Source organism: Silurus meridionalis, chromosome 27, assembly GCF_014805685.1.
Source record: "Silurus meridionalis isolate SWU-2019-XX chromosome 27, ASM1480568v1, whole genome shotgun sequence".
NCBI classification, from domain to species: domain Eukaryota; kingdom Metazoa; phylum Chordata; class Actinopteri; order Siluriformes; family Siluridae; genus Silurus; species Silurus meridionalis.
Genome location: NC_060910.1, coordinates 15,944,848 through 15,965,498, shown reverse-complemented (window position 1 = coordinate 15,965,498; position 20,651 = coordinate 15,944,848). Strand labels below are relative to the sequence as shown.

At 37.9% G+C, this 20,651-nt stretch overlaps 1 protein-coding gene and 1 long non-coding RNA gene across 2 annotated transcripts in view; one reads left to right on the top strand and one right to left on the bottom strand.

Annotated features, from left to right (window-relative positions):
• Positions 1 to 7,507: 7,507 nt before the first annotated feature.
• On the bottom strand, positions 7,508 to 10,716 carry LOC124380695. Its single transcript, XR_006924716.1, has 3 exons — positions 10,624 to 10,716; positions 8,205 to 8,317; positions 7,508 to 8,027 (listed from the first exon to the last, which is right to left on the bottom strand). It is a non-coding gene; the product is annotated as an uncharacterized LOC124380695 (long non-coding RNA).
• rorb (RAR-related orphan receptor B) overlaps positions 9,380 to 20,651 on the top strand; it is a 30,043-nt gene continuing 18,771 nt past the window's right edge. Inside the window, exon 1 of the mRNA XM_046841893.1 lies at positions 9,380 to 9,759. Coding sequence (XP_046697849.1) covers positions 9,753 to 9,759 — 7 coding nt within the window. The 5' untranslated portion in view covers positions 9,380 to 9,752. The remainder of the gene's footprint in view (positions 9,760 to 20,651) is intronic.

Genomic DNA, 20,651 nt, shown 5'->3' with positions numbered 1-20,651 from the left:
TGTGTGTTGTCAGTGGTTCTCTTAAGGACAAGGTGAATAATTTAGTAAGTGCAGAAGCTTGTTCCATTACCTCAGCCTCCTGTTTCAGTCGTGCAGCCCCAGAAGTTACGGTTTCAACCAGGGCCCCTCGTTATCATGGGAGGAAATCTTAATCGATGAAACGTTTTCATTCCTAAACAAATCTGTGTTTGCACCAACTACTACTACAGTAAAATCCCAAAGTTTATGTAGGATGATGTAATTGGGGAGAAAAGACTGAGATTTCCAGTCATATGCGGATCTTCCCCGAACTGTTACCACAAAGTTGGAGTCACACAACTGTACAGAATGTCATTGGGTAGCAAGAAATCTTCCCTTCACTTCACCAGAACCTGTATGACAATACCCCTCTGCACAAAGCTAGCTCGAAGAACATATCCTTTAGATGAGTTGGACTGGAAAATCTTGAGTGGCCTGCTAGAAAGCTTCAACCTCAACCTCTCTTTTGGGATGAACTGGAACTCAGACTGCACCCAAGGCCTCCTCACCTCACAAACATCAGTACCTGACTACACTAACGCCCCTTGTGGCTGAATGAATAAAATCCACAAGCATGCTGCAAAACCTTGTGGAACATCTTCCCAGATGAGTGGAGATTTTTAGAACAGCTACTTCGGCTAAATGTAGAATAGGATTTTTACTAAACACATGCCAATCTTATGCTCAGATATTGACAAACTTTTGTGCATATAGTGTGCCTTTGATCTAGGAAGTGTGCTGTGATCAATACTACTACAATACAATAAATATTAATACAAAATGTTAAGTCAATCCCAGGCTCTAATACGTGCACTAACAAAAATCTGGGCAACTGTGTGTCTAGTACATGTGTCTAGGAAATGTGCGAAATTTGAATGGTGCCCCCACAGAAAACATATTATTTTGCAGAAGATTGTGAAGAAAGCTTACAGTCAAGTATATATAAGATTGAAGGTAGGGGTTCCCGAGCACCAGAAAATTGGCACCAACCACAAAGAAAATGTTTATAGGGAACAGAGAATGGGAACCTGAGAGCCTGGAGGAAACACATGCAAACACCAATGGAAAAAAAAACAAAAACGTATGAATCTCTCAAATCTGCCCACTACCACCTTATAAGTAATGCCGATTATTAAAATATTGGGGGTGGAATTGACATGGCATACCTTTCGCCGAGCAGTCCCGCAACTAAAAGGCGCTCGATGCGCCGTTTTGTCTCGTAATTGTAAAGTCTTAAGAAATCCATTTCCCTTGGGATGGATTACATTACTTGCTTGGTCACTTTACCAAGTACTATTCGAATGACTACAACAAAAATTGCTTGATTTTCTACTTCTAATTACACACACTATAGACGAATGTCATTCTCTGGAAGTTCTCCCACACCACCCCACTGCTGTTCTCCCTTCACTGTCTTCCAGTAGCTGCACGTATCAGATTTAAAACACTGATGTTTGCCTACAAGGCCAAAAATGGACCAGGACCATATTACCTCAGAGACCTCATCACATCTCGCACTGCACCACGCTGTCTGAGATCCACCAGCACTGCTCAACTGGTACCACCTTCTCTCAAAATGAGAGGTAAGTACACTTAAAGGCTCTTCTCTGCTCTGGCACCGAGGTGGTGGAATGAACTTCCCCTAGAGGTCCGTACGGCGAAGTCCCTGACTATCTTCAAGCGACGGTTGAAGACCTACCTCTTCCTGAAACACTAAAATTAGCACTTTCCCAGTTTGCTTTGTAGAATTTAAGAGTTATATTTATATAAATTTTGTAATCTTGCTTAACAATGCCGCAAATGTAAATGGCAAACCCATGACTAGTTGTAGTGCTGCAAAAGCAGTTGAGAGACATAGGCCATTAAAGTCTGAAACTTCTAAAAAAAACCTTTAAAGCAAGGCTTCACTTATCAAAGTTTTGTCATTTTTTATAATAAAAATGACTATACTGATTAAATATGCAGTATAAATTATTAAGCACAAATTTGTAATCGGATGAATACGGAATGGTGAGTTAATGGCCGGGTTCGATTGGGTGAGAGCCTCTCAAACGCGCATACCGCTGTTTGAACTTGGCTTATGTTAGATAAAGAGCAGTTATAATGTCTCGATCAAACGGACATAAAAGAACTTGGAAAGCAGCAGAGATGATAACACGAGTCAGCAGAGCACATATAGGATCTGCCGACGATTAGCTTACCATTTCAATAAAAATATCACGAGATCCACCAAACAAAAAAAAATGTGGAGACATTCACACTTCTTCTTTATTTTGTTGATTCGCCTCCATGGGACTGGTGTTTACTTGCCTCACAAACAGTGTTCCTGAGATTCACTGTAACAACAGCCCGGATAAACACTTGCTGAATACGAACGAATACGTACTGTGAATTATTTGAACGTAATATTAATGCTGTTCCTGATTCCACCTTTCAATTTCAATGTTTTCAATGTGGCATACAGTGAAGAAGGCCTTGTACAAAAAACATGGATCTGATTTTCAGAGATTTAACATCAACATTTATTACGCTTTGGAAACTAAATCATTGGTACGTTTATTTTGAGAACTCGCCTCAGGCCACACGAGCATATTTTAATATGCTTGTTAAAAAAATCCTCCCCACAGTAAAAGCAACACTAATATCTTAATGGCCTCGTTAAAAAAGGGAAGAAAGAAAAAAAAAACTGATATGCAAAAAAAAAAAAAAAAAAAAAAAAACATGGATTATGAAGAAATCCAATTATAATCAACTGATTGACTGTCTGTAGTAATAATTTGATGAAGAGGAGGCAGTTCAATTTCGTAGCGATTTGCCCTTATTAAACAGCTTTGAGGAGAAGCATGCTTATTACTCTGTTTTGATACAGATGAGATGGAGTCTAACTTTATTAATTTTCCCTGTAATATTAATAATCATCTTATCCCTTCGGCTGTGCTGTATTGGGAGAACAAGCAGAAATTACTCCTTGATAATTCCTGAAATGATTCCACACATGGGATTCCTAAAAGCAATCACGGTTTTAAAGGTACAATATGCAGGGTTTTTCTTTTTTTATACTTTTCAACATTTTCAATACAATTCACAGTCAAGTGAATGCGAATAAGTAGTTTAGAGGCTATGAATTATAATGAGATAATAATATGAGCATTGATTTGTTAATTAGGAGTAAAGTTTATACATGTGGGACAAAATCGGACTCAAAATTGCAGATGAAGTACATATGATATAACAATGGCAGTGGAATTAATCAAATATAAATAAATACTCCTGCATAAGGTTTCAAATTGGCACTCGAGTAAATGAAAAGGTAGAAGACAATCAAACGTCCAAAGAAATATATAAATAAATATACATATATAAATGGCACATTCACCTGAGAACCGAGTCAGGCTTTATTTGTTAAATCTATGAAATATTAGCATGAATGATATAACCAGCAATAACAGAATGTTCATATCTGGCTGTCCCAATACAAACTATGTTGATACAAAATACAATGTTGTTGTTACAATGTTTGCTCTGTGTTTACCACATTGATTTAAACAAAACAATTAATTTTTGGAAATATTAATATTCTCATGATACCCTACCATATCATGCTTTCCAGAAAGCCAGAGAGCTTCCTACTTTTCGGGGTTTTTAACTCCAGTCCTGAACCCACCTGATGGCATATTCAGGTTTTTCCTAGTCCCTATTCCCAGCACACCTGAGGCAACTTAATGCACTTGATAATTAGCAGACCGAATGTGTGAGGTGTGTTGATGATATAAAATGTTCCAAATGTAAAAAAGGGCAGTGTGACATAATCTGGAAATCCGGAAAATGTTGTTATATAATTTCAGTTAAACCACGGCACTTCTGAATTCTTTAAACTGCCATCAAGTGGGTTCGGGACTGAATATGAGAACCCCTGGCTTCCTTGTAAGCATACTATCGTAAGGTATAATGAAAATTGGATGTGCAAGTCATTTAGTTTGGTTGTATGGTTTAAATGAGCATGGTACAAACAGAGTCACCATTGTAGCAATAATATTGTATTTATCAGCAAAGTTTGTACTAGGACAGCTAGCTATTAGCAGTCTGTGATTGATATTTATATCATTGATGCTAGCTAACATTTCATAGAATTAGGAATGCTAGTATAAAGCATTTTTCCTGCTAGAGTGGTTCTCAATGCGAAGAATGCAATTTTACATTTTCTTCTTCTTCTTTGGATCTTTGATTGAAGGTCTGCTACTTTATTTTTTTTACTGGTCAGATGTTGATGTTGGTTTACATTAGTATGCTAGTTCTAATATGTAATCATTCCTACAGTTAATTCACAGGGACTTGGTTTGTGTACAGTTGCGTATTCAAACCCGCAATAATCTGATTTAAAAAGATGTTATTTAAATTATACCATAATTTTCTTATTTGGTATAAACTTTCCATGTTTAGTACTTATGGAGGAAGTCTCCCATCTCATTGTTTGTAACAGTGAGCTTCCTGCTTTTCAAAAACCTTCAGGACAGTGGATTTTGTGTCACAATTTTGGTTTCTCGTAAACATGACAAGCAGCATATTTTCCATAGTAACACTAAAAACACCTGTTGTGTTTTTGTGCTAACTGACTTCACAAAAAGGGTCTCTTGACTTGAGAATCTCTCTTAAACCTTTCTCTGGATTCTACCTATGGCAAATTTACTTGGCTGGACATGATTTAGTAAAGCCAACACTTGTGTGTAAGGTCCAACACAGTGCAAGTCAGACCAAAAATAAATAAATAAAAACAAAAGAAACATGAAGAAACTCTCACTAGACCTTCTCAATCTAATTATAGCTTATAAAGCCATTTCTAATGCTTTGAATGTTTACAGGAACACAGTAAACTGTGTAAACCAAAAATGATGTGAAAAAGATTTGGAACCGCAGGGACACTTCCTAGAGCTGCCCACTGTGCCAATCACAATTAATTGTGATCGAAAGCTCATGGCTTTGAGAAAGAACCAAAAAGAGCTTCAGAGTTTCTCAACAGTAAGTAAGAAGGGCAAATTATTCAGGTCTTTATGGCAGAATGGAAACCAGTATCTAGTAAAAGGCTTATGGCAAGCACGCAATTGGAAAACTTTTTCTGGACCAATGAGACAAACATTTAACTAGTGAGTCTACAGCTGGTAAAAACTAAATATTGCTATTCAACTGGTTACTGCCATCTCCAGTAATAGCTGCCTCATGCTTTGGAAAAACCTAAAATATACAGCTAAAGCATCCCTTGATTTGGAGTGTCTGGATGCTCTTGGGTAAGAAAATGCCTGTAGAGATGTACCCAAGAAGACTTATTCGCAATTGTGGCCAGAAGGGCTAACAAAGTACTGGTTAAAAGGTACTTATTTATACAAGTCTTTCAATAAAAGAAAAGGCATTTAGACAATTGAATCCATTTTAAACACTATCAATGACAAAAAATTGTGAAGGGTTCTAAATGTGTTTTAAACCTGCTGTATTCTCGTGTTGTGTTAATCTGGACGAAACAGAAAAATTGTAGCTTGTTGCTATAATGCCAATGCTGTATGGTAAGCATTATGACATCATAAAAATCAACCGACATTTGATTTCATTTCGGTAGTTCGGGGCCATCTGGTAATTCATTCTCATGTCAATTGGATCTTATTTACTGGAATATTTTGCACTATGTGCATTTTGCATGAAGATATAAAGCAAGGGCCAGTATTGAAAAGTTCCACGAGGCAAGGCATAACACTCTTTAATTGCTGTGTGTGTGTGTGTGTGTAATTTGGTGCTCTTTTCTTCCACCATTTTTCAAGGTGACATCGCGGGGTCCTTCAGGGCTTTCTTTCCAATCCTTTTCGGGATTGAAATTATGATGGAGTAATTTTTCCGCCGAAAATTGCCTCTGTCACTTGTGGTCGGTATCTCTCTCTCTATATTTCTCAAGTGGATTTCTCTCTCTTGTTCACTCTTTCTGTCAGATACTACGGCAAACCATATCGACTCATTAATTCTTAGTATGATGTTGCCCGAGATAAGTTGATTTATCATGCAGGTTTTATAACATTATGGGTCTTTAAACTGTCACCGGATAGCTCAATTATTCATCATGGGCTGATAATCAAAAAAAGGTGCTTGAGAGAAAAAAATAAATAAAAATCATATATGTTTCATCAAAACTCACATTAAAACAGAAAAACCCTTGTGCTTGCAAATACACCTGCTTGTTTCCAGTGTAAAATAAAAAAAGGGTTGTGTCATTAGAGATTTAAGGGCTGATTCCTCTGAGGAAACGTGCCCTCATTTATATTTTCGATAGAAACTTCTCTAATTATATTGAAGTTAACTTCCTGGTGGTCGACTCAAGGGCAAAGGAGTTACATGAGCGAGGGTTAACCTTAAAAAGAGGGCTAGGTGAAATATTTCTGCTGCTATTTTAGTGCGTGCCAGTACGATCTCTTGAACACAGCCTGTTTAGGATGCATGGTTTCATGGGGTTAAAGAAATAAGAAATCATTTGTTAGCATTAAGGGCAGAAGGAAAAAAGATTTGACTGAGATAAAAACAAAAAATAATAATAATTAAAATTGAAAAAAGAAGGAATTGTGTCAAGAGAACAGTGAAAAAATATATAAAAAATGATTGACAGGGAAAATGATAAACAGTGAAAAAACAATCGAAACATACAGAACTCTCCAAAGAGATCATTGAGTAGATTGAGACATACAAAAAGAAGAGAATAGAATAGAATAAAAGAGAAGAGAAGAGAAGAGAAGAGAAGAGAAGAGAAGAGAAGAGAAGAGAAGAGAAGAAGCTTGGGTTTTAGTCAGTATGGTAAAGCCTTTAGCCACTACAGACTTCTTTCTGCTCCAGGGGTTTTAGACACCATATGGTGTGGAGAAATGAATCATTTATCTCTCTCTGTAATGCTGTAATTCTGCTTTGCGTACCGAACCCTGGACAAACATAATTTCATGCGGCTCCTGACCTGCATGTATAGCCAGCCTTGCTTTTGCCCATTTTTGTCATTTGTCCCCAGGCGATTTAAATGCACACACAAAGCTGGAAAAACTAATTTACACAGCCATCCAAAACACAACTGTTTGACTTCGCAGGTGAGCTGACACAGATTTATATTTTTTATGCCCTTTTCAATAGGAATACAAAAAGCTCTTTTATCTCCAGCGTGAGACTGTCTGCCCTGTCCAGCGCACGTCCATTTGTCTGCTCTGGCTTATTGTCCTGCCTGCTTGCTTCGGTCATTACATCACAATTATGAGGGGGGGACGGATGGAAAAAAAAAAAGAGAGCGGGAAAAGACAGAAAATTAGGTCAGTGGAGATGAGCTTGCGGCGATCTGTCTACCACGGGAAGAGCATGCACACACACACACACACACACACACACACACACACACAGGAGAAGGGCCACTCGCTCGCATCCTTTACTCTTTAATGAGACATAGCTGATTGCAAGTCCTTATCATATGATAATTGAACATCAAGCGCTGTAAAATGATTTCACTGAAAACGTTATAGTCTATCTAAACGATTGTATCTAAACAGGAAGTGAATTTCCCAGGAACTGTCAGTGTGCCGAGACTCTTGCTCTTCTTATCTTTTACTCTTCTATGTACATACTTTGTTTTTCTATTCGTTTCATTACACTTGCTGAATACTTCATTGTAAGTAATGAATAACAAGTTTACAAAATGAATGAGCAATAATCTGAGGGTTTAACATGCAAAAGTGGAGATTATGGTTAACAAGAGCTGAAAAGCCCCTCTGGGGACTAAACTTTGAAGTACCACTCATTCTTAGTTAAAAAGAAAATAAAAAGGTGTATTATAATATGTGTTGAAGTATGCCTCCATGCGTATGCAGATTTACTTCACTCACACTGACGTCTCCATGTGCTCTATCGCACGGCTCCACAAGTAAACTGTGATTCGTGTCCCAGCAAGAGTTTATCCAGGTTGAACGAGCCACTACATGGTCATGGGGAAAACGTCAGGCAGGCTGCGCAAAGATGCAAACAGTGTAATGGAAACGAATGAGAGCACAAGTTTTGTTAAGACTGTCAAGGTCCAAGTATCTTGTTTTCGGCAACAAAAATCACATATAAAGCTGGAAAAGCTATTTAAAGTTATCCAGAGCAATGATCTTATTTATACAAGCAGTTGAAAGGTAAAGGACCTTGCTCCAGATCCCAGCAGTTTCTACTTTGTGGTTCTGGGACGTGACGTTACAACCTTCTGAGCCAAAGTCCAACATCTTGGAATCTTCTTCATTATTAAGGATCTCAAGTTCTTCATAATAAGACAAAACATAACAATTGTGGTTAGGAGGTGGTTATGTAGTAAATCAGTTCAATGTTTTCATTTGTAGCCGCAATCTTCACAAAATGAAAAGTGAGATGTGTAGACATTCTTAAAAAAAAAATTTAAAACAGGTGAGATGAATCTTCTTGTGGGTTGTGAGACTCTCTATCAAGTCACACAATGACAATCAGCACAGCATTCGCAATAAATCCTTTTCCTGGTATCTTCTTTTTGTGTTCTTGCTGTCTCAGCATTTTATATATTTATATTTATATATATATATATATATATATATATATATATATATATATATATATATATATATATATATATATATATATTTTTTTACAATATACAATTCCATTTAAACATATTAATAATATGTGGTTAAAACATGAATGAAAAGTTTGAAAACATTATCACTGTCACCCTTCGTCAATTGGGCCGTTATATAATTATATATGTACCTTTCGAAATAAACAGTGATGTTACCATGTAATAAATATGTCGTTAAACTACTTTAAACCGCCGTACAGAGGAATGTACAGGAAAATACATTATTTACCCAGAGGTGTTTGCATTAAGAATTGTAACTTTTCCAAATTAATGTGGATACAATATTATACAAATATGATCAAACAAATATGTTTTCTAATGGATAATAAAAAACATTTATAATATAACTATATAAAAAAATAAAACTTTATAAATTTATATAAAAATCTATTTCAAATTACTTAAAAAACAAAACAAAAAAAAAACCAGGTATACACACACACTGTATGGTGTTTTCTTTATGTTGTAGTTTGAAATGATCCCAAACTTTGTGACAACTTTCTGTTGTGTTCTTCGGCCTAAATCTTCTCTTCGCCCCTCGCTGTTTTCTCTCCGTTCCTTATCTACTGATATTTGTCTAATCACATTAAGCGTAAACAAACTACAAATAAAAATACAAATTCTAATAATTCACCAAAAGGTGGACAAAAAAAAAAGAAATAGAGGGCGTGACTTAGTGGGCATCGTAGGAGAGGGGGCGTGGCCCGGCAGCGGCGCTCCAATCCGACGGTGAGTTCGCGCGCTGCCTCGCGCCCGGCGCGGTGAAAAAAAACCTCCACGGGCGCAGGTGTCATGTGAAACGCCGCATGCTCGCTGTGACCGGGGCTGAGAGCGTGTGTGTGTGCGCGCGCGAGTGTGTGTGTGCGAGTGTGTGTGTGTTGGGGAAATGGTTCTCTCCTCTGACCACTGACACCGGCGAAAACTTTCCATCCGGGGATCTTAGCTTTGCCGCTCCGTCTTTTTTTTCGTCCTACTTGTTTTATTAGCCACGTCTTAATGTGTGTGTGAGTGTGTGTGTGTGTGTGTGTGTGTGTGTGAAAGAGAGTTTCTTCATGCCTGCCGCGTCCTGGAGCGAGTCGCCACCACTATGCGAGGTAAGAAACGGGACTGTGTGTGTACATGTGTGTGTGTGTGTATACATGTGTGTGTGTGCGCGCGCGCTCGTTCGCGTGCGTGGATGCGCGCACTCGTATAATTCATTCTAAAAACAGCTCGAAATGCACCGTGTTTTGTGGTTTGTCCTGAAAAAACGCTGTGGTTTTGGAAAACATGTTAACGAGCAGTCTGGATATTTCACCCTCGATAATAAATTAGTTATATACTTCTAATAAGTGAATAATTAACACTTTGTTAGAGCAGGTGTCCCGTACACTTTTTATACAACAATAAGTGATTTTGTGAACATTTTCTATACAATATATAAAGTCGATTTCTTTAATCTGAGTATAAAGGTTTATATTAAAGCCTGGCTCTTGATCTCTGTAAATAAACAGGTCAAAAACTATTAGGTTAATATCAGTACTATTATTATTTTATTAATTGTAAACAGACATTTTATAGGTTAAATATGTTTTAGTTTAATTTGTGACTGAATGTTTATAATTATAATAGGAATATTGCTGTATAATAAATCACCTCAGACACTGGAGGCTAGCCGTCTCAATCACTCATTCCTTTTTTTTTTTTAAATAAACTTCCCAATTTATATTTTTTCTTACTTGACATTTCTAGAAACTATATTACCTTTGATTGTTTTTACTTAATTGTATTAGTATGACTTAATTTTCGAGCCTTTTAACTGATTATAAGCCTGCGCGCGCTGTTAGCCGACTGAAGCGACCGGTGACTGAGAGAAGTGGCGCGCGCTGAGAGAAAATACACACAAAACTCCTATTTTTAATTTTTAAAAACCGATAAATACGTCGTGTTGTTCAATTCGACATATAATTTGTACTCACCACCAATAAAATTGAGCTTAATTCTGAACGGAAATTTGTGTGTGTGTGTGTGTGTGTGTGTGGGGTCGATGTCGTCCACAAGGCGCCGCTTTGCGTCCGAAATTTCCTCAGTGCAGCTTCCGGTTCTTCTTCCGCCCCGGCGTCGGGTCTACTTTCATCACCTTTTCACTGCCCTACAATCAATTATTCTATCCTATTTTTTCCCTCCCAGTTTTCTAAAACAAAAATCTTAAAAAAAAAAATTCAATATATAAATATTATTATATAATTATAATATATTATAATATACACATATTATATATTATATAGGATAGGTACGCGGAAGCACACTGCATCATCAGCATCATCAATACAGTAGTGATTTGGTTCAGACGAATGCTGTTAAAAACTGTAGAAGGTAATTAGCATTTGTAAAACAAATACTAAAACATTTCCAGACCAATATTCTTACTTCAAAACTTTATTAGAAGTAACTTTATTAGTGTCCTAGTTTTGTTCAGATACACGTACATGAAATATCTAAACAATATCATCCTACATTTTATTGTTCCAGGTTACAGATTATATGCTAATACACTCAAACTTTGTATTTGTATGTATGTATGTGTATATATATATATATATATATATATATATATATATATATATATATATATATACACACTCTACACTATTATATACGCGTTATTGTGATGATCCATTCAGTGATCTACAGATAAACCCTTAGAAACCGTACCTTTTCCTGCTCCCTGAAGTGATATTTGGGGTGTGTTATCTATTAAAGAGAATGCAGTGTACCATAAATGATTTAAAGCCACTCTTGTAACTTGAGAGAACTACATGTACACTACATGCATCTATCCAGGTAAAGTGTACACACTAAAGATACAAAAGATGTACAGCTGAGATATGGCACTGTGACAGGGGGGGGGGGCACATACAATTTAGGACCCTAAAGCACTATGACACTAATCTAATAATCACATTTGCATTTTGACTTGCTTTTATATCTTGTAATCTTAAAAAAAAAAAAAAAAAAAGATATATAAAATAGACCTAATAAATATTTTCTGATGTATGGAGAGAAAAGTTTGGGAAGGCAATTATTTATTTTCTCACTGTAGGTAAAATTGAGTATACCTATACACTCTATATACACTTTTGCATTGATGGTATTTTTTACTACCGATTTTATTAATTTTTTGTTATAATTCCCACCAATGCAAAGGATTAGTTGAATTGGTTAAATATATTTTCTATTTAATTGATAATTGAAATAAGAGAATATGTCCCTATAAGTCTTTAAAGTCTAGACGGAACAGTTCAAGTGCAGCTTCTGAACCACTAATGACAGTCAGTGAAGTTTTTAAGTACTTGCTGGCTGTCTTATACTCATTAAGTGATGGTTGGGCCGTTGTTGTTGTTGTTGTTATTTGGGAAGTCAGTAACCTTTAAATTGGGATTTATGATTATTTACTTAATTTACTATCTTAATGCTTAAGATCTAATCCCTCATGCTGTGAGATGGACCAGTAGATGTAGTCTCCTTGCTCTGTAAATGTTTTTTTTATGCATTTTTTTTTTTGCATAATTAAATCAATGCATTTAACAGTGTTCCTCTGTGAAGCTTTTGCCCGTCAGTCATGCTGCAGCCGTATGAGAGTGTTGTAGGAGATTTGCATGTTGTGTTCTACAGGAATCAAAAGCTTTCTCTGGTTGCCAGATTGATTAAAAGTACACCGGCACAACATCCGATCTAGTAACTCGAGAACAGATTGCCTTCCAAAAGCCTTTCTTCCATTTCACCAGGATGTAATGCTTATATACAAACACACACACACAGAAAGTGAGCAGGAAAGAGTTTGGGCAGAGAGAGAAAGAGATACAGAGATATTTGGAAATAATTACAGGTGGGAAAAAATGAGCACGGGTTTCTTTTTCTTTAAAGTTCCGCAAACTAAACCCAACTCTACCAGCAATACAATGAATTCAGACCATATCACACACAAATAAAGCCTATGCGATTAGAAGAAGTTTTGTTGATGGACTAAGAGTTCTATTATTATATTTGGACAATGAAGAAACTCCTGGTGCTGAATTTTTGTGTCAGAACTAAGATTTTAATCTCAGAACAGCACTCTGGGATTAGTGTGTAATATTAGCATGTGCAAAGAAAAGGGACATGACACAGACAGACAGACAGACAGACAGACAGACAGACAGACAGATAGATAGATAGATAGATAGTCTTTTGATACAGAGAATGTGTGCAGCGCTCGACATCACAACCACTAACATTTACATCATCTCTCTCTCACACACACACACACACACACACACACACACACACACACACACACACACGAGTCTATTTAAATATCTGACTATTTATGGACATACAGCTTGAAACTGTGGATCAGTAGAATAAGATCAAAACTAAATCAAGTGCTGTCAGTCAGGTCGAGCACTGAATTTTTCAGTCCCAGGAATGATTTTTTGGGAAAGAATGAATCATAAATCCTGTCAGAAATTAAACCATCTTCTATTGACATGTAAAACCTGTATGAGACTCATTTTTTATATACAGTGCAGAAAGTTTGTTGGAATTGGTTTGTGAGGTACCTGAGTTGTTCCTGTTTTTTGGTACTGTTTCTTTTTATATTAAAAAATTAAATCAGTAAACATATATTGCACAGATTTATAGAATTGCGAAAAGGGCATTGGATGTACGAGTGTGTTGCAGGCCATATGTGTATCACGGGTTCAATAAAAAAGATGACTTTGAAACTTAAATTTGTGTGCGCAATTAAAAAAAAAGAGTTGCCTCGAATACTGGAAGTTTGTGGACACCTGACTATAAGATTTTTATGTGCCTTTTGAACATCCTATTTCACATTTAGTCCCCATTTACTGTTCTAATAACCTCCACTCTTCTGGGAAGATGTTCCACTAGATTTTGTGCTCATTCAGGCAATTGTGTTTATATACTGTATATAAGATAAAGAGAAAAAAAATTGTGTTTGGATTAGGATTTGTGAAGAAAAAAGACAAATTCAAACAAACAAAATTACTTTTAACACTAAGGATCAATCAATCAATCAAGTTACACGCCTCAGTGTGAGATTAGACCATAAAGGGTTCTCTCTATTGTGATATATAGCATTAAATGTGTTTCAGATATCTTCTAAAAAAGCACAATTATTCCACTTCAAAAGATTCATAACAGCATATAGCTAGAAAGCACAGGGATACAAACTTTTGCTCACCACTATCTGATTCCTTATCTGCTTAAAATAGCTCAACAAAGTAATGTGCTTCTTTTTCCCACCTTTATAGCAAGAGATACTATATAAGATCTTTAAGCAATCTGGTTGAGAGAGCAGGCATGACGACAGCTTTAGGCTCTGAAGCGTCTTCTTCAGCTAGCACAGTGCCGTACATGCATGATTGTTTACCCATGATGCTCTGGGAGGATGGGTTTCACCTGTGGGAGCTGTTCCAGGGCTATAGAAAGAATACAGAAGAATGCATACCTGTGCTGTGTGTTAACCTCGGAGCGCTCTACGGTTTCCGTGGCGGTCTAAAGTTTCTGCCGTGCCACAGGAGTAGCTGAGAACGAGTCGAGAAAGGAGAAAGAGAGAGAGAGAGAGAGAGAGAGAGAGAGAGAGAGAGAAAGGGATTGTATGGCCATAACAAGAAAATGCAACTCGAGTTTTGGCAAATAAAGCTTGACATGTTTACAACTGCCTAAAGGACATTGAACATGCAGAGAATTGGGCACCCAGAAGGAAGGATAGGGGGTAATATTGATTGTGATTCTCCCACCCCCATGCTTCACCATCAGCACGGTGCTGTGAGTGCAAGTTCGAGGTTCTAACACTAGAAAAAGGGGTGAATACTTATGCACGGCATCGTATCCAGAGCTCTTGGAGCATGCTGCTGTAAACCATTGCAGAACTACGTAAATGGTTCACAAGGGTGTGTGTCCGTTTGCGGTTTTTTTGCCTTTTCTTCTTTTTTTTGTCCATGTGAAAGCGAGATCCGTAAATAGATTCCAAAGAAGGGTGTGAACGATGGGAGAGAAAAGGATAGATAAGCAGAGCCTAGGGAGAGCAGGAAGAAAGAGATGTTAGAGAAACGCTGGCTAGATAAGGGGTGTTAGATAGAACGAGGGGTGTTACTTAGGTGGAACGAGGGATGTGTGTGAAAAAGAAAGAGAGCCAAAGATTGTGAGAGGACAACCAAGATAGATAAGAACGTAAAGAATGGCCAGTGTGTGTGTTTCTCAGAAAGAGAACCAGAGAGAGAGAGAGAGAGAGAGAGAGAGAGAGAGAGAGAGAGATAGCTCACGGTTGAAGAGATGTCTGTGATCGTTTTGCGTCAGGCTCATGGGGCCACTTTGGGGAAAAACCTTGTTATCCAGAATCAAATTGTGGCCCGAGGCGAGCTATTAACATTCTGCCCTGGGAGAGAAAGCACACACGCTCACACACACACACACACACACACACACACACACACACACACACACACACACACACACTTTTAGCAAAACGGGTCCTTGTTCAGGTGCACTCACATCGGATGATATTCAGCAACTAACAGCAACCCAATGCTTTAGTATGACAACAAGGAAGAAAAGAATAAAGAAAAATAAAGCATTGGAGAAAAAGTAGACACAAATGAGAAATACAGGAAGGAAAAACAGGAGGAAATCTGCAAGGAGTGGGGGAGAAAGAATGAAGCAAACGAGCAGAGAGGAAGTAGGAAAGGAACATGGAGCAATTAGAAACTAAACAAGCAAAAACAAATAGGAAAAGAGATATAAATAAAAAGGGCAAAATAAGTAAATAAGAAAGAAAGAAAGAAAGAAAGAAACAAAACAAACAAAACAAGCAAAAAGCAAGGAGGAAACAAATAAGGGAAGGAAGGAAGGAAGGAAGGAAGGAAGGAAGGAAGGAAGGAAGGAAGGAAGGAACAATGTAGGGAGGGAGGAAGAAAATAAAAGGTCAAAAGAAATAAATAAGAAAGAAAAAGAGAAAGAAAGACAAAAATAAACAAAGCAGAAACAAAACAAACCTAAAGCAAGGAAGAAACAAATAATGGATGTGAGGAAGGAATGAACCTGGAAAGAAAGAAACAATGAAGGAATAAAAAAGAAACTGGGAAGGAAATGGACAAACAAGGAAGGAAGAAACACAGAAGGAGGGAGGAAGAAACAAACATAAGGGGAAAAGGAAGTAAATAAGAAAGAAGAGGAAGAAGGACAAAACAAACAAAGCAGAAGCAAAACAAACAAAAAGGAGGATGAAAAAAGGAAGGAAGGATCATGAAAGAAAGGAAGGGAATGAAGGGACAAAACAGGGAGAAGAGCAGAAAAAGGAATGAAATAAAAATATAAAGTAGAACAACAAACAGGAAAGAAAGAGAAACAAACATAAGAATATAGAAAGCAAGGAGAAATAAACAAATAAAAAAACAAATTAAAAAGAAAAAACATGGACTATTTTGACAACTGCGAAAGAAACACATTAAATAAATAAAAAATATATATGCGAACAGAAAAACAAGGATCAATGAGAGCAATAATAAACATAAGATTATAAAAAGGGAAAGAGGGGAAAAAAGAAAGGAAAGAGGAAATCCCCAGTGGCCTTTTTTTACACTATATTTAGACTTCATCGTTATATTATTTGCATGTTGCCGAGTATCACTGTGGGATGCAGTCAGCTTGATGACGTCACTGAGGGCTTCCCGTGTCACGGATGCAATGTAGAGGTGAATCAAACTGGAAATGAAACGATGCTGCTGTAATTCGGCGTAACAGCAGAGTCGTGAAACAGTCTTCTTCTTCTTTCGGCTTCTCCCATTAGGGGTCGCCACAGCGGATCATCCATCTCCTCCTACCCGGTGGCTCTATCCTCAGCATTCTCCGATATACCCCATGTCCCTCCTCTGCACATGTCTCTAAACCATACAACATCGCTGGTCTCACCACAGTCCTATAAACTTTCCCTTTCACTCTCACAGATACTCTTCTATCACACATCACTCCTGCTATCACTCTTCTCCACCCACTCCACCTTGCCTGCATTCTGTCTTCACTTCTCTTACACACTCTCCATTACTTTGCACGGTTGACCCCAGGTACCTGAACTCCTTCACCATCTCCACCTCTACTCCCTGCAATCGCACCACTCCACTGCCCTCCCTCTCATTCACACACATATATTCTGTCTTACTCCTAATGTCTTTCATTCCCCTTCTCTCCAGCACGTACCTCCACCTCTCCAGGCCCTTCTCAACCTGCTCATTACTCTCACCACAAATCACAATATTATCCGCAAACATCATAGTCCATGGAGACTCCTGTCTGACCTCGATGGTCAACCTGTCCATCACCACTGCAAACATGAAAGGGTTTAGAGCCGATCCTTGATGCAGTCCAACCTCCACCTTGAACCAGTCTGTCGTTCCTACTGCACACTTCACTGCTGTCACACTGTCCTCATACATGTCCTGCACCACCCTCACATACTTCTCTAACTTCATCATACAATACCACAATTCCTCTCTTGGCACTCTGTCGTACGCTTTCTCTAAATCCACAAACACACAATGCAACTCCTTCTGACCTTCTCTATACTTCTCCATCAACATTCTCAAAGCAAATAATGCGTCTGTGGTGCTCTTCCTCGGCATGGAATCATACTGTTGCTCACAGATGGTCTCCTCTCAGAGTCGTGAAACAGTGACGAAGATTATTTGTGTTAGCATTTGTGTTCCAAACAAAGCAAAATGCTTGACGAATTGTTCAGATATTCCAGTGAGAATCTTAAAAAGACCTGAAGGACAGATTGCGTCACCGTCTTCCTGATTTCGTTTGCTCCAAGTAGCAAGTGTTTGTCTTACTAGGCCATATGGAGTGTTCTGTAACGTTCATATTTCTGTAGCCTGTTATAATTGGAACATTAAAGACCTTGAGATGCACACACACACACACACACACACACACACACACACACACAAACACACTACGCTTACGTTTAGGTATGTTTTCAGCTGATGATGTTCTATAACTAACAATAACTATCTATGCTTTATTCTTTAATATGAGACCATTGAGGAAAGAAAAAAAGAGAAAGAACAGAAGAAGGAAGGAAGGAATTAAGGAGAAGGGGAAAACTGAGACATGAGGAATGAAATAAAAGAAGTGAAGAGTAAGCAGAGTGGAAAGAAGAAAGAAACAAACACATCAACTGAGAAGGGGAGCGAGAAAGAAGTAAGAAAATGGAGACAAAATAAATAAAAAGAGTAAGGAACGGAAGGAAGGTAGGCAGGAAGCAAGGAAGGAGAAGGAAAAAACTGAGACAGTAACAAGAAATTAAAAAGAAAGAAAGAACACTGGAAAGGAAGGAAGGAAAGGTAAAACTGAGACAAGAACAAGGAATGAAATAGAAAGAAGTGAAGAGTGAGGGACATAGAAAAAAAGGAAACAAGGGATGTAGAAAGAAGACTGAACAGAAAGGATGGAAGGAGCAAAGGAAGATCAGGAGAAAAAAAAGAAAAGAACATGGAATGAAAAGAAAAGAGTGAAGAATATGAAAGAAAGAAACACTGGCAAAACAGAAAGCAAGATAGAAGTAAGGAAGAAAGGGGAATGTTTGGAAAAAGAGGATGTTTGGAAGGAAGGAAGAGAGGAGAATGAAAGAAACAAACAGAGAGACAGAGAGGAAGAACCAAACAAGCAAAGATAGGGAGAAAGAAAAGACAAAGCAAAAACAAGAATGGAAGAAGAAACGACAAACTGAATTGGTTCGTCCCTAAAACATAAACTAGTTTTGTGTTACAAAAATACACAAGCCAAAAGATTTCTTTTAAATGTGTTAGTTTGGAAGTGTGTGTGTGTGTGTGTGTGTGTGTGTGTGTGTGTGTGTGTGTGTGTGTGTGTGAGAGAGAGAGAAAGAGAGAGAGAGGATGCTGTCCCACAAACAGCCAGTTACGACACTGTTGTACCACCCTGAGGCAAGTGTCTTACTAACCTACTTAAGCAGTTTAACACCCCAACACACACACACACACACACACACACACACACACGTATGTGTACAGACTGTAGAGCTGTGCAGTGTGCATCCGAAGTCAAAAACATACATACCCTCAGCTTTAATCAGGTTTAGCTGAATTCTGTAGGCCTGCGATTATATCCACTATTTCAGTGCATAGCCTTGAACACATTTCAGTCAAAAAGCGATCAGCTAGTAAGAATTTAAATAGTGACCTGAGGTTCGACAAAGCTTAGTTGTTCAGTATACAAGTTATACACCAGCTTTTTTGAGAGTTTTTAGCATTTGTCCTCTTTTTTTTTTTCACCAAATTATCTTTCATAGTGTGAGCATTGGGGCAACATGATTCCTGCCCCAGTGGGTCTTTATTGTGCTTGTTGCAATAGATTGAATTTGGGTATAGAGCACAACATGAAGTTGCAACCGAATCCATTAGAATATTTTCTTGTATTTGTTAAGTATGGAATTTAAACTGTATGGGGTAGTAAATTAGATTAAGATAGTATTTATCATACTACTTTTTATTTTACACTAATAATAAAAAAAAAACATTAAAAAGAAAAAAAGGGGGAAGTAAATAAGGAAGAAATGAGAAAAGGAAGGAAGGATTGAAGGGTCTATAAGTCATTCCACAAGGGGAGGAAGGTAGGAAAGGAATGATTAAGGAAGCAAGAAAAAAATAGAATCAAAAAAGGAAGCAATCTTTTCACTTTCTTATAAAGTATGATTATTATAAGTGAGAGTGTGTTCTTATGTGTTATTCATGTGTTTGTGTGAGTCAGAAAACGTGTGCTGCCATTTCTTTTTAATCTATACTCTGAGTATATGAACAGAGATATAAACAGTAATGAGCCCATACATTTGCATATGTGTACAGTATACTGGACCCCAGCCATAGATGCCCTTCTGTTAGCTTAGTGAAGTAGCCAATCACAGCTCAGTGCTGCAGTCAGGCACAGATGATGCTAGCCAGCAGGGGAATACCCCAGGCCTCCCCAACAAATACCCACAATGCCAGGCAGTCTTTGTACCAGGGGGCAGGGATGCCTAGCTGACTAAAGCCACTGCTATGTTGGTGACTTTTGGACCAAGGGATTAGTACTGGGTCGTGATTTTCTCAAGGTGGTTTACACGGTCCTGACCTTTTCCAAGGGTTCTACATAAAAGTAACTCGAGGAGTGTGGGATTCTGTGATTTCTTTTTGGCAACATTGTTTTTATTCCAGGCCACTGAGAAAAGTCTCATGGTTAATGAATCCCCAATCTATCTACACTATCAATCTATATGATGGCTATCATGCTGATTGCTAACTTGTGCTGAATCTCAGAATAGCCCACTTTGTTATCCTTTAATATGAACCTTAATGGCCTTAATGTTATCTGACTTTGGAGCAGCTTGAATGCCTCACAGACTTCATCACACTCCTAATCTAATTACTGATAATGCCTGAAGATCCATCATCCATAACCGACCGCCCTAAGCAAGTGTCTTCGTATCCCACCCCCAGGCTAAAGATCTTAAACATGGATGAGCACCACATGCCAGTCCAATCTGGGGCCTCATAATCATATTTGGACATCCACTAATCAGTGTGCACTGCGTTACACATACTAATTTAGTGGTGTGAAACGGTCTCTGGTATTCTAACACAAATGAAGCACTTCTTTACTAATGTTTTTCAGGAAAAGAAAATCAGCAAGCAGCTGCATAATCCAACTCTGAACACAAGGAACTTTTCCTGTGGGAATATTTATGGGGTCCAATTGGGAGTTACTTTCGACCATTGCAGAGGGGTCGAAATAGGAATTACTTTAGAATCCTATAGAAGGGTCCAAATGGGAGTTACTTTAGACTGCTATAAAGAGGTCCAAATGGGAGTTAGTTTAGACCGCTTCAGAGGGGTCCAAACAGTAATGAGCCCATACATTTGCATATGTGTACAGTATACTGGGAATTACTTTT